The sequence below is a fragment of the Symphalangus syndactylus genome, chromosome 5, assembly GCF_028878055.3.
Source record: "Symphalangus syndactylus isolate Jambi chromosome 5, NHGRI_mSymSyn1-v2.1_pri, whole genome shotgun sequence".
In the NCBI taxonomy this organism is placed as follows: domain Eukaryota; kingdom Metazoa; phylum Chordata; class Mammalia; order Primates; family Hylobatidae; genus Symphalangus; species Symphalangus syndactylus.
The window spans coordinates 152,170,366-152,183,379 of NC_072427.2; the positions used below are offsets into that span (position 1 = coordinate 152,170,366).

At 47.4% G+C, this 13,014-nt stretch overlaps 1 protein-coding gene and 1 pseudogene across 1 annotated transcript; one reads left to right on the forward strand and one right to left on the reverse strand.

Moving 5' to 3' along the window:
* Positions 1–1,210: 1,210 nt before the first annotated feature.
* Positions 1,211–6,749, forward strand: LOC129481696 (IQ motif and SEC7 domain-containing protein 3-like; annotated as a pseudogene).
* Positions 6,750–7,928: 1,179 nt separating this feature from the next.
* Positions 7,929–11,377, reverse strand: LOC134736858 (voltage-dependent L-type calcium channel subunit alpha-1C-like). Its single transcript, XM_063640819.1, has 3 exons — positions 11,250–11,377; positions 9,288–9,394; positions 7,929–8,963 (listed from the first exon to the last, which is right to left on the reverse strand). Exons 1-3 carry the CDS (start codon positions 11,267–11,269, stop codon positions 8,797–8,799), a joined length of 294 nt encoding a protein of 97 aa, XP_063496889.1. The 5' UTR covers positions 11,270–11,377; the 3' UTR covers positions 7,929–8,796.
* Between the last annotated feature and the right edge of the window lie 1,637 nt (positions 11,378–13,014).

Here is a 13,014-nt window from a genome sequence, read left to right on the forward strand (position 1 = left end):
TGAGGTCAGGAGTTCGAGACCAGCCTGGCCAACTTGGCAAAACCCCATCTCTACTCAAAATAGAAAAATTACCCAGGTGTGGTGGCACATGCCTGTAATCCCAGCTATTCAGGAGGCTGAGGCAAGAGAGTCACTTGAACCCGGGATGTGGAGGTTGCAGTGAGCCGAGATCACACCATTACAGTACATCCTGGGCGACAGAGCAAGACTTTGGCTCAAAAAAAAAAATCACAGCCACTTTATTAAAAATAACCAGAACTTGGAAACAACCAAAATGTTCATCAATAGGTGAATACATAAGTGATGGTATATCTATTGTGGATATGACTCAAAAATAAAAGGAACAAACAAGAGATACCCATAACAGAATGATTAAACCTCAAAAGCACTGTGCTGAGCAAAAAAGAAAGACATGAAATAGTACATGCTGCATGATTTCCATTTATGTGAAATTCCATAAGAGGCACAAATAACATATATTGACGGAAAGCAGATCAGTGGTTAACTGGAGCTGAGGAGGGGAGGATTGCCTGCAATGGGGCATGAGGTTACTTTTTGCAATAATGGAAATTTTGATTGTAGTGGTGACTACGGAGATGTATATATTTGTCAAAATTCATTGAACTGTGCAATCAAGATGAGTGCATATTACTGGATATAAATCGTAAGTCAATAAAGTTGATTTTAAAAAAATAACAGCAAGAAGTTAAAAAATGAAAGTTCTTGGTCCTCATTCTTAGTGATTCCAATACAGCAGGACTGATACGGGGCCCAGAAATTTGCATTTTCATCAAGCCCCGTGGATAATTATGCTGCAGGCTGTTTCACTTATAGGATTTGTCTCTATCATCACACAATCCTGGGCAACAAACCAAATAGGCAAGCAAAGAAAATTCAGAAGAAAAGAGCTTGAGGTTTTGTGTGTCCTTGTTCCACCCCCCAACCTCCATTCTTTAGAAGGAATGCTGGTCACTACCAAGGCATCCTCCAGGGTGCGGTTTCCCCTAGCCTTGGGGTCAGCTGTGGATAAGCTTCCTTCATTCATTCTTCACAAAACGAATTTTGCTAAGAAGGTACATGGGATAGAAGCAAAATAAAAACACATTAGAACTGCACAGAAGCCATTGTATTTTCATAGCACAAATAACTTCCTATAAAGTCATGCAAGTCTGGCACTAGAAGGGATTAGGTGGCCCAGCTCATTGGGCACATGGTACCCACAAATATGTCTACCCCGGAAGAGCAGGAGGTCAACAGGAGCCTGATGGGCTGCCTGTGTAAAGAATGCAACAGCGTAACAACAAATATGCTAACACCCACATCCCAGCCTTCTTCCCACCCTGCTCCTAAAAAAGGGAAGAGAGGGTAATTTCCCTGCCAAATTAGATTAAACCATACTGCTCTGTTTCTGTTTGTTAGTCTTTTCCTGCTATCTGCTGTATCTTCCCCATCTGTGGCCCACTGTTGTCTCTACCTGTTGAAATCCTTCTAATTCTTCGTGGTCCAGCTTGAATAACACCTCCATCAGACCTTATCAGATCATCATAGTCAAATGAAGCCTCTCCCTCCCTTAAACTCTGTGGCACTTGGCTTGAAGAGCTCTTACAGAGATCTTGACTTGTATTTTACTTATTCATGTGCATGACGTATCTACTCTACTATACTGGAGTCAATTTGATTACAGAAACAACAATTTCTTATCTATGCCTGGTGGAGATCCTAGTACATTACTTTGCATATATGCATCTGGCAGGTACTTTACATAAAATTATTATAGAAATGAATGATTTGGTTGATGCTGATTAGTATCTCTGAGGTTTTGCTCATGCTGCCTTTCCTTTCTGGAAAACTCTTCTCACTTTAAGAGTCACTTCCCCCTGTAGTTCATAAATGTTTGTCAAATAGAATGATCTCTTTAGAAGTTTCTGGAAGAATTAGCCCTTGCTACAGAGGGCCTGGTTTATTTAGTTTGTGTTCCTAGTAGAAACAGCCAAAACTGTCCTGAGGTCTCATTCCCAGAGAAAACTCAGCATGAACAGCCTTCCCACACCAAGTTTCATCATGGCTGAAGGAAGGAGCAGGACTGGATGCTCTTTAAGGTCCCTCGGAGCCCCACGATCCTTGTGTTCCAGGGAATTCCCTGACAGAATAGATTGCTGCGAGCAAGAGGCGAGTGTGGGCTCTCCTCAGCAGGTCTCTAGATGGATTCCAGCCCCTGGAAGGCCTGGATCTGGGAGAAGAATTTGCGCCCCTTCAGGGACCCACGCCTTCCTCTCCTCCAGCTCATTTCTCTCTTTCTTTGCCCCCACCTTCCCCTTTTCTTCTTCCTCTGTGCCAGCTTCTCCCCTTCTCTCCCCTTTTTTTTCTGCTTCTCTTCCCTACCGGTCCCACCGCACCTTCCCTATACCACCGCTTCCCCTTCGCCTACTTTCCCGTCTTGCGGGTCAGATTCACTGTCCTCCTGTCGCCTGCATTATCCTGCTTCCCTCCCACGCCCAGACACAGGCTCCCTCTCGCTGGCTTCCTCCCTCTCCTCTCTGCCCAGGGGGAACCAGAGCCTCCTCTGGACGCCAAGAGACAGGAAAGGGTGCTCTGGGTCGCGGCCTTTCCCCGTGGTGAGTGTGTGACGATCGGGATGGCGGTGACGCGGCGCTGACGGCGGGAGGGAGGCTGGGCCCGTGGGAGAGGACAGCTGGGCTGCTGGGTTGCGGCGCCCCCGCGCTCCCAGCCACCAGCCCACGGGCAGGCAGGGCGCAGGTAGCGGTGGGTGGCATCGAGAGCCTGCTGGTGAACCCGGTGCACGCCGTGCTCTACCTCAAGGGCTCTGAGCCATCCATCGTGCAGAACCAGCAGAGCCTCGTCCGCAAACCTGGAGCTCCAGGGCATCGACGAGCAGGAGCGGCGGCTGGATGAGCTGAGCTCTGAGAACCGCAGCCTGTGGGAGCACCAGCAGCTGCTGCAAGCCCACCCTTGTGCCCGCCATCGTCGTTGCGGGTACTGGCCTTCTGGGATTCTTCTCTCCATTGCCACTGGGGGCCAGGAACCTCTCCAGGACCAGGGACAGCGCTCAGCCGCCGCGCCGCATCCCGCGCCCGGGCAGATGCCGCTTAAGCACCACGGACAGCGCCTGGCGCAGCCCCAGCCTCCTGGCTGCCGGGCTCACAGAACCCAATCGTCCCACCAGCTCCCGGGACACTTGGGGCCGCTACATACAAGGAGAAGGAGGGTCCACCGAGTTGCTGCGCTGCATCCGGAGCTCTTCTTCAGTACAAATCCCCCGCGCCCTCGGCAAGGGCGTCCTGGGCAGGAGACCTGAGTGAGCCGGGAGGAGCAGATGGGCACTGCTGTGTTGGGAGCAAGGGAAGAAAGTGGGTGTGAGAGAGAGATGGGGAAATAGAGTGCGCTGGAGTCTAAAGGACAGGGGTGATGTGGCGTGAAGGGGTGAGAAGATGCTTGGGGACAAAAGCGTGACAGGAGATTAGGGGATGACGAAGGAACGATATCCGTGCTTGAGAAAGTTTTGGAGAATGTTGGAGCGAAAAAGGCGTAACCAGACCATCGGTAGCGGCAAAGGAGGAAATAAATGGGTTTTAAGCTACTGGGGACGTTGAGAACTGGCAGATTTAAAGGGGACTAGACTGGCAGGACGTTTGAGTGAAGATTAAACTGAAGAAAAGGGAACAATGGAAAGATTTACTTAAGTTAGGAAAAATTTGGAAGGGAGTTTCGGTAGTAAAAGTATTTGAATGGAGAGTGAGATATGAAAATATGGAGACTGGGAAAAAGGCATGTGAAGATATTTAACAGGGCTGGGGCCCAGGAAGAGTAGGACCCAGGTACAGGGTAATTCAGGAGGCAGAGGACATAGCTGAAAAGCAGGAATGATTTGGGAAAGCAGGGGAGCTGGAGGCAGAGGAAGAGAAAGTGTAGCTCTTTACCTGCTGCAGTAGGCATCACAGCCAGGAGTGGCTCATTAGGGGAAGCTTTCTCTGTTCTGACTGGAGGGGGCACCTTTCTTCTGAATTCCCGCAGAGCTGAAGACATGCAAGGAAACATCCCATCAGACTATTGGAGGACTCAGGTATAGCTTGAGGACTTGGTCTCGTTATAGCTTTTTCCTCCAACTCAAGAAGGATTTCCATGCAAGGTTATCGGCCATCATGGAAAGGGAATGATGATACGGGGGACAGTTGGCAGATGGAGTTGGTATTTGGATGTCCTGACTGTTTAAATCTTCCTGTTAAGGCCAGCAACTGCAAACCTGATTTCCTCTTGGTTATTTGCTGATCACTGAACTCTTATCTTAGGTCCTGAGAAAAATGTTAACTTCCCAGGACCTAGGGCCTCAAGCTCTTTCTTCATTCATGAGGTCTGTGAACTAGGCATATGAGAAGAAGACATGAAAGGGGCTGGCATGCTCTCTCCTCTGTACTGGAACGCTGTGGCTATGTCAGCTTTATTTCTCTGGTTAGATGGGTCATGGGAAACAAAAGGGAAGAACAGCTGGATGTTTAATGGCAATCATTAAAAAGTCAGGAAACAACAGATGCTGGAGAGGATGTGGAGAAATAGGAACACTTTTACACTGTTGGTGGGAGTGTAAATTAGTTCAACCATTGTAGAAAACAGTGTGGCGATTCCTCAAGGATCTACAACCAGCAATACCATTTGACCCAGAAATCCCATTACTGAGTATATATACCCAAAGGATTATAAATCATTCTACTTTAAAGACACATGCACACGTATGTTTATTGCAGCACTATTCACAATAGCAAAGACTTGGAACCAACCCAAATGCCCATGCATGATAGACTGGATAAAGACAATGTGGCACATGTACACTTTAGAATACTATGCAGCCATAAAAAAGGATGAGTTAATGTCTTTTGCAGGGATATGGATGAAGCTGGAAGCCATCATTCTCAGCAAACTAACACAGGAACAAAAAACGAAACACCGCATGTTCTCACTCATAAGTGGGAGTTGAACAATGAGAACACACGGACACAGGGATGGGAACATCACACACCAGGCCAGTCTGGCGGTGGGGGAGCTAAAGGAGGGATACCATTATGAGAAATACCTAATGTAGATGACAGGTTAATGGGTGCAGCAAACCACCATGGCACGTGTACACCTTTGTAACAAACCTGCACGTTCTGCACATGTATTCCAGAACTTAAAGTATAATAAAAACAATAATAATAAAATATTAGCCAGGCATGGTGGAGCATGCCTGTAGTCCCAGCTACTTGGGAGGTTGAGATGGGAGAATAACTCAAACCCCGGAGGCAGAGGTTGTAGTGAGTGAGATCACACCACGGCACTCCAGCCTGGGGTCAGAGTGAGATCTGTTAAAAAAAAAAAGAAAGAAAAAGAACATTCTTCAAAGATACTAAGTGGTCTTTTCCTTAAATAGAGAGAAAGAAATTTTCCTTCTTTGGGGTAAAGGCCAAAGAGTACAATTGCTGAGTCACACGGCAAGTGTATGTTTGGTTTTATAAGAAACTGCCAAAATATTTTCCACAGTGGCTGTGGGAAGGGAAGGGAAGGGAAGGGAAGGGAAGGGAAGGGAAGGGAAGGGAAGGGAAGGGAAGGGAAGGGAAGGAAAGGAAAGGGAAGGGAAGGAAGGGAAGGTCTAGTCACACCAATGATGCTTGAGCTGTCCAGTTTCTTAGCATTCTTGCTAGCATTTGGTGTTTTTTTTTTATGTTATCCATTCTAACAGGCATAGCAATAGCTCCTGTGGCTTGAATTTCCATTCCCCTAAGGGCTAATGGTGCTGATTATATTTACATGTGTGCATGTGCTGTTCACATCCTTTCTTTGGTGAAATGTCTATTCATGTCTTTTGCCCATTTTCTCATGGGATTTTTTTTTTTTTTTTTTTTTTGAGACGGAGTCTCACTCTGTCACCCAGGCTGGAGTCCAGTGGTGTGATCTTGGCTCACTGCAACCTCTGCCTCCCAGGTTCAAGTGATTCTCCTGCCTCAGCTTCCTGAGTAGCTGGGAATACAGGCGTGTGCCACCACGTCTGGCTAATTTTTTGTATTTTTAGTAGAGACGGGGTTTCACCATGTTAGCCAGGATGGTCTCGATCTCCTGACCTCATGATCCTCCCGCCTTGGCCTCCAAAAGTGCTGGGATTACAGGCGTGAGCCACTGCGCCCAGCCAAGATTTTTTTTTTTTTAAATGTGTTGAGTTTTGAGAGTTCTTTATGGATTCTAGATAAAAGTCTTTTGTCTGCTATATGGCTTGCGGATGTTTTCATTCAGTCTGTAGGATGTCTTTTCATCCTCTTACTAGTATCCTTCACAGATCAAGAGTCCCACATTTTGATGAAGTCCATGTTATAAGTTTTTCCACATATGATTGTTATTTTGGTGTCATGTCTAAAAACTAGATGTTGAATATTTCTCCTATGTTTTCTTCTAAAAGTTTTATAGTCTTGCATGTTACATTTAAATCTGTGACCCTTTGGAACTAATTTTGAAATTAGGTAGGAATTTCAGGTTGAGGTTCAAATTTTGCACATGAAAATTCCATTATTCCCATAGCATTTGTTGAAAAAATGCCCTTTCTCTATTGAGTTGCTTTTGCACCTTTGTCAGAAATCTCTTGGCCATATTTGTGTAGATTCGTTTCTGTACTCTGTGTTCTGTTCCATTGGTCTCTGTGTCCATTCCTTCAATAAACCACACGATTGTGATTACTTTTGCATTAAAGTAGGACTTAAAATACTGTAGCACAGTATTTTCATCTAAATGAAACTAAATTCATCTTTTTACCTTTAAATGTAAATTTAAAAATCAGTTTGTCTATATAGACAAAATATCCTATGCTGGGATTTTGATGGATTTGTATTTAAGTTATAGATGAATTTGGGGAGAATTGAAATTTTTACAATGCTGAATCTTCCCATCCATGAATATATCTCTTCATTTATTTAGACCTTCTTTGATGTTGTTTATAGCACTTTTTAAGTTTTCAGAGTAGAGAATCTTGTATACCTAAGAATTTCATTTTTCAGAAGTATTATAAATGTAATTTTTGCAACATTTAAAATTTCCAGTTATTTATTGCTAGCATGTAAGTACTGAATTTAGTATTGCATGTGTTGACCTTGTATTATTTCTGGGTTTTCGTTTTCCCCAAGAGAGTCAGTTTTCTACACAAGGAAGTCACTCTGGTTCTCCCACCATGTTTGTCTATGCAGTGTCCACCCTTCCAGGAGTAGGAAATTCCCTGATCTAGAGCTCAACCCCAGCCTTTGGGCCTTAACAGTGTGTGTCAGTGTAGTGAGGGGGGTCGTTCAAGCATCCCCCAACAACGTAGAGATGTGGCAGAAACCCATTCACCTGTTATATTGGTTATATATTGGTTATATTGGTATCTGGCTCCACAAAGAAACGTTTCATTGCTTTGACATAAAAATAAATTGATGAATGAAGTTAAACCCAGAAGTGGCTTCACAAGGAGGTTGTGTAAGCATCTGCCCATGGGACGCCCTTCCATGCACCGTCTTTCTCACTAGATGTTGGGGAGGACAGGGAGCTGGGGCTGGGGAGGGCAGTGGGAAGAGGGAGCTTTGCTTAGGGACAGGGAAATGTGCCCCATTCCTGACAGTTGTAGGACTCTTCTTTCCCTCCTATCTTCCCCCTCAACCTCCTCAAATCGTAGCTGCTGGAGAACCTGGACTCTGGCTGCTGAGGGCCTCCCTGTGAGTGAGGTGCGGGCTTCTCCGCCCGCCTTTGCACAGGAGCCTGTGTCAGGTGGCACCTGGACAGCAAGAGAGGAGGGACATCAGCAGAGGGGGGACAGGGCGGCAGACAGCCCCACACCCCGCCAGGTAGGCTGACGTGGCTGGGACAACACCCCCAGATGAAATAAGTACTCTTCTCGCCTTCCCAAATAGATCCTTGAGATGCCAGTGGTTCCACCACACTGATCACTGTGGGTGGGTGAGCTGAACACGTCCTTCCATGAACTGGGAAGAGACACAGAGGGAGTCAAAATATGCCCTTTTCTTGCCTCCATTCTCCTCCCAGTCCTCTGTGCTGACATTTGCCCCAGAGGCAGGTCTTCTTTAAAATATGGAATTGGCCCAGACTCCATCGGCAAGTATTTGCCTCCCCTGGGGTCTAAAGAGGCCTTCTGGGAGTCAGCAGGCCCTTTATGTGGCCTCTTTGCTGAATCGTTTCTAATCCTTGACAATGATATTTCAATTATTCTAGGCCTCTAGGGACGGAGATGCCATCATCCTCCTTTGCCACCTTTCCCATGATGGTTTGATGAAGTTAAAAACCCCGATGACCAGGGTTCCACTCTATCCTTCTCCTAAACATGTGTTCTACTTCTTTGCCTTTAGGAGTGGTGGGCGTGTATTGTAAGGCCTATTGTAAAGGATGGTGTAAAGTAACCATCCAAAGGTTTGTTACTTTACACAACCCTTTGGATGACTTCTGTACATAGCACTCTTGCTATAAGAGAAATTCTTTTGTAGAAATAGGCTCTGTGGAGAACTGTCTCCTTGGCTCCTTCATGTAGCTCACATCTTTTATTATTGAAATAAATGAATAAAAGGCTGCACTTGTGGACAGACACAAATATGCTTGGACGTGGCTATCTCTGATCTTGTGGGGCTCAAAATAACTTCCAGAGTCCTCGTTTTCAGAGTGTTCTTACCCAGAAAGCTACCAACTTGGGCGTGGAAAGACCTGCTTCTCCTGGACTCCTGGATGTGCCAGCCATTGAGACAGGGAAGACCCGCTGAGGTCTTCAGGATTTGTCTGTCACCCTGGGGACTGTCTGGCCTGCCGGCAGGTGACAGTGGCCTGTCCAAAAGTGTGAGCTACCTGAGGATCAACCAGATGCAAGGGCAGGACTGTCTTCTGAGAGATGTCTCCCCCTCGGTCCTTCTGTTGCTTCAGACATTCCAGGTGGAAGGAGGCCCTTCGACCTGCGAAGCCAGCCAGAGAGCCAGGATCAGGGCAGGAAAACAGGACGCTGGCCTGTGACAGTTCACACGCTGGTGGGGTGCCAGGAGCAGTAACTATGGCCTGAGACACTCCTCCTTTCCCCTCCCCTTGTCTGAGACGTATTCTGGTGTCCAGGGCTCATCCCTGCACACCTGGCCTTTGGAATGTTGTCTCCTTGCTTTGGAAATGCCACCACTGTGTGGGGCTGGCTTGAGGCAGGCCACAATGATTTCCCAATCATCCCTGACCAGTGTTCTCTTGGGAGTAACCGCTGACCACATCCAGAGAGCACGGGGTGCATTTACCTAGTGAGGCAGAGCGGAGGAAACCCCTCTTCGGAGATTGCTGGATGTCCCTCTTATCCTCCTCTAGGAGCGTCAGTTGCCGATTTTCGTCATCCTGGTAGGAGAGCCTGGAACAGAGAGCTCATGGGGCTTGTTCCCGGAGGCTGAGAAGTGGCCACCCACAGGGACAGCTGCACCCCCGGAAAGCACTTTGCTCTGATCCTTAGTGAAGGGACGCCCACTTTGTGCTTACATGCAGGTTTGGGGAATTGCCACCCCAAGAAGTTCTGGCCTGCCCCTGGCGTCTTCCAGGCCTGCTCAGTGGGAGCTGCCATCTCCTCACCCGCAGCCTGCAGTTCTGACTTGGGACAGTGAAGGCACTCTGGGGTCAAACGTGTTGAGAAAGCGAAAAGAATCCTAGGCCCATGAAGCTCTTTTGGGGAATGGCCTTGGCTCCCGTGTTTGCACGAGCTGATGCTGTTTACCCCAGTGACCCTCAACTTTAGCCCAAATTTATCCCCACCCCCCGATTTCTCCCTGCCCTGCCACCCCGCTCATCAGCAAGAGCACATAAGCAGCTGCCTACCACCACTCTACAGTTACACAGTAGGTGAACAGCAGGGCTGTGAGGGACCTCAGGGGACATCTAGCCTATTGCTTCCAGGCCTTTGATGGAAACTCAATGAGTAGATTTGACAGCTTCTCATCACGCAGAGACACACCTGATGGAATGAAACCGCATGCCCTTTGCTTACCCTTAGTGCATGCATTGCTCCCTGGTGAGTCCTAGTCCACTTTATTCTGTTCTATTTTTAGTAAAATTTTGATTCACAATCTCTGCTGGGTCAGGCTGCAGTTCAAGAAGCACAGTTGCATTCCAACCTCATTCCCAGATGAGACCACTGACTCGCTGGTCCCTGGTGCCACCCCACACCTCTGAGGGTGACTCCATGCCTGCTCATGGCACAGCACAGAGACTTGGATAATTTATAGATGTGCAGGAAGGCTTGTTGAGTGCAGACCGCAGTATTTATGCCTTCAAGACTTGCTCTTACTCTCAGCTAGGTAAGGCCTCCCTATTATATTTTCTTCTTATGCAAATCACTGCTGCTCTTGCAGATCTAGCTAGTATTTGACCCTGTGCATGGTACCTACTAAGGTCACCGTGCTCTCAACCTTCTCTGAACACCTGTACCCCTCGGGGTTCCAGCACTCTGGGGCAATTAATGGGAAACTATCCGTGTTATCTTCCTCTCCTGAGACCCTCTTAGTTTACTAGTTTGTGGAATCTCCTTAAGGCATGATTTAGCAGGGTGCCTCGCTGCACCAAGCACTCTAGAAAACCGACATAGGTTAAACTACATGCTTTTCCTTATTTCTAGGGCAGTCAGTCAGGTATTAATTTGTATTCTCTAAAAATCAATTTAGAGACTGTTATCTCATAAGGAGCTTCAGGTATTTCCCATTTTTATATTGACCGTGTTTCACTGAGTCAGAAAAGTAGAAGGCCTGTCACCCCTACCGCCCCATTTTGCTGATGGGGACATGAAGGCACAGGGCAGTTGAGTGATTTGTCAAGAGCCGCTGGCTGGGACTCTTTCCATGCTTTTCCTTAGTCACTTGATTCCTCTTTCTATGCTGGGGAAAAGGAGGCGCTTCTGCTACTCTTCCCATCCAGTTCCTGCACAGAAAGCACTGGACCCAGGAAGCCTCGTGCTGTGCTGGCCTGGCCGCAGCTCTTCCCACACTCCCCACGGTGGGGGGCCTTGTGCCCCCTCCCACCACCTCCAGCCACACCTTTCTGGTCTTCAAAAGCCTGCAAGGCTAGTCCTTCCTCACTCTGACATCTTTTCAGGAAAGCTTCTAAACACTGTGTCTCAAACTGCTGTGAATGCCGCCCACAGTCATAAGACGTTTCACAAGGTGACCCCCAGACACACATCTATTGGCAATGAAACAAGTGTTTCCCAACACAGTGCTTACCTTTGTGACATTTGATGCATTCTAATAGTTTCTATTGTGCTGTGCTGTGCTACGCTATTCTTTTAAGTGTTAGTCATAACCGACTAAATGGATGTCACAACCTTCTAAAAGGATCTAGATCTGCAGCTAAAATCCTCCAAAAATTCCAGCAAGGACAAAAATCTCAGGCCTAGCTTTACCACCAGTGCCCTCTTCTGGGCAGCTTTATTATAAGTAGTGTCTTGAAACACTTGTGTAATTGTCAATATATGTATATGTACACTGAATCTCACCAGAAAATATTTTTATGACTGTTGGTTACAGCCTAAAATGTTTAAGAAACAATGTTTAGGAATTTTTCTGGTCAGGAAAGGCCAAACTAAAAAGAGCATAGTGTGTGCGTGTGTGTGTGTGTGTGTGTGTGTGTGTGTGATGGGGGCTCCCACTCCCCTAAGGAGATAACAGAGGCTGTGCAGATGTTTTCTCTGTGATCTCCTCTCCTCCCGAAAATTATGCCCAGAGGCGGGATCTCAGGGACCTGCCCCTGCCTCCTCACATCTGTTCCCACACCAGGGCTTGGCTGAGAGAGGGCAGCAGAGCTCACATCTCTGTGGAGAGCAGGCTGGGCTCACTGCAGGACTCCTATGTTGTGGGTTCATCTTCACTTCATAGGTTTTGTCCTGGGACCGCCCCTCCTGACACGCCATGGCTGTCACACCTGCACACCTGCACACATGGCTGTCTGGCTTTCCCGGAAGTGACACCTACCATATCCAAGACGGAGAAAAACATCAGGAACTGCCGACACTTTTCCTCTTTCCTCAGTAAGTAATGCATTAAACATGCACATATGTGACATGCACACACACACGTACATATCTGCACACATGCACACACACATGCACATCTACACACACGCAAATAGGTACACATCTGCACACACACACACATGTGCACACACATACACACGTGCATATCTGTACACACACATACACATCTGCACACACGTGCACATCTGCACACACATGCACATATGCACATCTGCACACACATACACACGTGCACATCTGCAACCCACATGCACATCTGCACACTTGCACACACGTGCACATCTACACACACACGTGCACATCTACACACATGCACACACAGTACCCATCTGCACACACATGCACACCTGCACACACACACGTACATATCTGCACACACGCACACACATGGACATCTACACACATACATATGTGCACACATGCAGACACACGTACACATCTGCACACATGCATACACACGTGCACATCTGCACACACATGTGAAAATGCATGCAGTTACTGTGGACTTGTACTCATGGGATGGCTGATGAAGCCATGGATCCACGGAAGTGTTAAGATTAGGGTGAGGGCTCCACGTGGCAGGACGTCTGGTGTGGATCCAAGGAGATCTGAGTCCTGACCTCAATTCACTTATCCCCTGGTCCAAGTCACTTAGCGCACCCCTTGCCTCAGTTTCCCTTTATATGAAATTGAAGTGACATTTGTACTGCCTGACTCAGAGGCCTATTGTGAGTCACAAATGAGGCAACAGATGAGACAGTGCTTTGAGACTGGGAAGAGCCAGCTTTGACAGTGGGTCCTGGGCTGTGCCATAAAGGGCAGGGTGGGCCTGTGAGGAGGCTGCCCTCCCACCCCCAGGTGCAATAGCAGGGTCTTTGGGCATTTGGCACAGCTGAGATGTCCCTGGCATCCTATTTTGATGGTGCCCTTGATTCTGACACCAGCTCCCTAGAGTA